The sequence below is a fragment of the Pundamilia nyererei genome, unplaced genomic scaffold (assembly GCF_000239375.1).
Source record: "Pundamilia nyererei isolate P.nyererei 1_Seehausen unplaced genomic scaffold, PunNye1.0 scaffold00038, whole genome shotgun sequence".
NCBI classification, from domain to species: Eukaryota; Metazoa; Chordata; class Actinopteri; order Cichliformes; family Cichlidae; genus Pundamilia; species Pundamilia nyererei.
The window spans coordinates 3,755,324-3,759,347 of NW_005187439.1; the positions used below are offsets into that span (position 1 = coordinate 3,755,324).

General features: G+C 39.2%; 2 protein-coding genes across 2 annotated transcripts in view; one reads left to right on the forward strand and one right to left on the reverse strand.

Moving 5' to 3' along the window:
• Positions 1-2,005, reverse strand: part of snx2 (sorting nexin 2) — a 41,688-nt gene extending 39,683 nt beyond the window's left edge. Inside the window, exon 1 of the mRNA XM_005730666.1 lies at positions 1,791-2,005. Within this exon, the coding sequence (XP_005730723.1) occupies positions 1,791-1,889 (99 nt within the window). The 5' untranslated portion in view covers positions 1,890-2,005. The remainder of the gene's footprint in view (positions 1-1,790) is intronic.
• Positions 2,006-2,887: 882 nt separating this feature from the next.
• Positions 2,888-4,024, forward strand: part of rnf214 (ring finger protein 214) — a 5,780-nt gene continuing 4,643 nt past the window's right edge. The window contains exons 1-3 of the mRNA XM_005730667.1: positions 2,888-3,019; positions 3,115-3,245; positions 3,714-3,949. Of these exons, the coding sequence (XP_005730724.1) occupies positions 3,116-3,245; positions 3,714-3,949 (366 nt within the window). The 5' untranslated portion in view covers positions 2,888-3,019; position 3,115. The remainder of the gene's footprint in view (positions 3,020-3,114; positions 3,246-3,713; positions 3,950-4,024) is intronic.

A 4,024-nucleotide genomic window follows, 5' to 3' on the forward strand; every position in this document is an offset into this window, starting at 1 on the left:
GTGTGTGTGTGTGTGTGTGTGTGTGTGTGTGTGTGTGTGTGTGTGTGTGTGTGTGTGTGTGTGTGTGTGTGTGTGTTTGCACTTTCCTGCTGCAGGCTGGTAACTTTGTTTCTGATTTGAGGTTCCAACACTATGAAAAGCTCCTGTTTTTCTATATGCAAATGCTTTAACATGGTTTGTAATTTGTTTTATTTACCTCTTAATCATAGAACAAGAGAATATAAATTGCTCCTTCATTCGTTTTTCTGCACCTGCCCGTTTCTATTTAGGCTGAAACACGCACCACAGTGATTCGGGTTGGTCAAAAATGGTCAGAAAGGATAAAGATGGTATAAAGAACACATCAACAAATGTAAAAGCTGAACAAAAAAGCTCTCTCATGCATGCAGCAACCTCTGGGAACAGGAGGTGCAAAAATCTATAATTCCTCAAAGGACCACTTGGCGCTTGTCAATACCCAACTTTTTTTCCTCCCATGATCACGAAGTTAATAAGGGCACGGCCACTTTCATTGACACAAGAAGCTTTAGCTAACTGAACTGGACCTCCCGATCAAGTTGATGCTGGTGACCTCTTGCAATTATCTGAAACATAATATGGTCTGCTGTGTGGCACACACAGGAAGCTTTTGCTTCAGTTTGTTTTTAAAAATACTTTAAGCTAACCAAGCTTCATACTGTTCACTCTTCATACATCTTGCATGTCACCCTCTCATCCAAATACGTCCACTTGTGCCTCCAAAAACCTGACATGGTTGTGGCCAAAATGCAAAAAGTGAGGCTTCAAAATGGCGAGGGCTCACATGATGCCATCTTTCATTTACAGTCTATGCTTTTAATGCCATTACAAATGTTTGTGCTGCAGCTTTGTTGAGCTCCCTTTAAAAACAAACATTTTAACACTAATACGAAAAAAAAAAAGATTCTGTTTTCAAACAAATCTAGTCAACACCAAAACACAGAAATGTTCAGCTTGCTGTCATGTGTCACAAAGTACTGTATCCAACCTTTAAGTCTAAGAAGCTGCAGACAACAAATATTTGACAGTAATTACTCTCTGGATATTCCACTGATCAAACAAAAGGCTGGAATAATGACCACTAATGCCATCTAAATCTTATCAAAGCCAAGCCCTATACAACAAACTAGTTCAGCATTAGTAAAACTGCCGTTTTACATATTATTACTCAACATTTTGACCTTGATATTTCTTCTTCTTTTGTTTGTTTTAAGTATCTTCGGTGTCCCTTCACTTTGTCAAAAAACTATAATCTGCCTGCTGGATTTTCTGGGCTGCTTTCACCAGTATATTTACATAATTTTGACAAATAATAATTTCGAACTTTAACCACTGTCTTTAATCAGCTCAGATACACAAACATAAAGAAACTTTAATCTGCTAAACTATTGTTTTTCCGTTTTTTCCAATCCGCCTTGAATGTATCATTTACACCTGTGTGACTGTCACCTGACTGCAAGAAAACACACCTCCATTGCGCTTTTTCTCAGCCCAAATAGACCTTATCGGCTCCTGTAACAGTGGCTTAGAAGGCCACCGTTTGGTGTATCAACACCTCGCATTTTTAGCCGTTTTCGTGAATGATGACAGTGCAAAGATATATGCAATAGAAGCCTCCACACACGCCAAACTTCATTCAAAAATTAAGCGATTTTAAGGTGTCCAGCCTGCCTGCTGCCCCTCCTCTAAGTTTCCATCTGTTGTCAGCTGGAGGCATCACGCCCTGCCTGCCACAGCTCCCCTTCGGCCTCCCCTCATCACCTCCTCCTCACCTCCTGTGTTGTGGCCGGCTCCGGGAACAGTTCCTCCCCGTCCTCCAGCTCATGGAAGTCGGTCTGCTCCGGTGGAGCGTCCCTGGCTGTATCTGCCATATCCGTCTTCTGTTTCTGTAGTTTATTGTGGTGATGATGGCTAGCAGCTAGCTAACAGACACACACACAGCCCTAAAACACTCGACTGACAGGGCGAGAGGAGGAGGAGCGGGGAGTCAGGAGGTTTTCCCAGTTTGTCATGTGACCAATAAAAGGAATCCCTATGGGAGCCAGAGTGGCACGGAAAGAGAAGAGGACTCACTCCGCCACGAGTTTGTGGAACCTCTCTGCGAAAATACGAAACATAAATTGAAAGAAAAATACCTTTTCTTTGAAGTTTATTTGTATCATTATTTAATTTTTTATTGTAAATACTATATTGAAAATTATAATAAGTAGAAAAAGTAAATATTTAAAATGGACGGATTTTAGTTCATTTAAAGAAGAAAGAAAAACCGAATTAAACTGAAATATATAAGCTAACAGTAGAAAACTACAGATGTGATTTAGTCATTTATGGTATTTTTTCTTTAAAGATCATTTAGAAAAATGCAATTAAAAAGAAATGAACTGCTTTTATAAATGGCTTTATATAAAATAATTATGCACTATTATAACCATTGTATGTGCGCAGAGGTACTGCTAAATATATGAAAATCAAAATTTTAGAGTGTACAGATAAATACTTAATTACATCAACTAGTCAGGGGAAAAATAAAGAAATAATTTGCGACTTTATTCTTTAAAAAAAACATCCAATATCCAATAAACATCCATCTAGTGATTTATTCCTTTTTTAAATGTATTTTTGTTACTTAAACAATATTGTATTTTCTTATATTTTAAAAATAACAATGTAGCAAATAACAGTTCTAATTATTATGAATTTATTCCTTACAAAGTCACCAGCTTTACATTTCAATTCTGCTACTCCTGTCGTATCTATGTAGTTGTAGTTTTTCTATATGTCCCTGTGCAAATAAATAAATAAATAAATATTTCTACCTAATTATCCACCTACATAGAAGATCTTTGTTTTGGAACCCCTGGACAGTTGAAGTGTTTCAGCCGGATTACATTTAGGGGTGCACACATTCGTAGCTGGCGCCAGGCGTAAACAGGATCTTAACGGCAGCTGATATCGCCGAAGTTTTATTTTAAAGAGCCTTTGTGGAGCTCACTACGTTGTTGTAAGTTCACTCGGTGTTTACAGAACACGTAACGTTTGTGTCAAGTTAGAAAAGCGAATCCAAAAGACCAAGTTTCGTTTTTGTACTTCTTTTAGCATGGATGCTAGCGCGGAAACGGCTACTGAGGGTTCAGACGATAAAGCGGAAGACCATCATGTAAGACAGGATGGAGACCCGGACTTGGACCTTGGCCTTGAACTGGATTTCGCCAAAATGGGAGTGACAGGTAAAGCGCCGGAATTTTACAATGACAGCTGAACAGTGAAGAATACCCGGTGGAGCTTAACAACATCTGGTGTCGTGTTTTCTAGATGAAAGGGGAATTTGAGAAGTCTGCACATAGTGGTCTTTGATAGACTCAAATAATGTGGTCCAGATAAGAGAAAATGCAGTGAACTCGCCGTTAAAGAGTTTTTGTAGCTGGAAATGGTGATTTATGAATGTGAAATCTAGTTTTAAGCTGTAAATTCACTGTTTTTACTTGTAGACAAAACATTTTATTAAACAGAAACTGTATTTCACAGGCTGTTTAGTTGCTGTACCAGGTCTGTTAAGTGTGGCATGGCAGTTTGGCAATTTACAAAAATGCAATAGATTTTAGAAACCATAAACTGCTTTTTAAACTCCTTAAAGTCTCACTGTTACCATAACTACTTCTGTACCTAATAAGTTGTTTCCTTGTTGTCTTTTGTAGATCTGAAACACAGAGCTCAGGCTGTGCAGACAGACAGCATGACAGCAGAGTCCAGTGTCAGCACAGAGCCCGACTGGGAGAGTCACGTGGCGGCCGTGTTTCAGTACACCTCCACCCTGATGGAGCAGTACGACAAACTATTGAAAAAACAGGATCAGGAAGAGGTGGAACACGAGAAGTACAAACAACAGCTGCAGAAAAGAAAGGAGGAGGCCACTCGGCAACACCAGGTGAGACACCACACACACACACGGATGATCTGATATCCTCGTGTTGGTGTTGTTCCCAGACCATCATGAAAATGTTGTTCC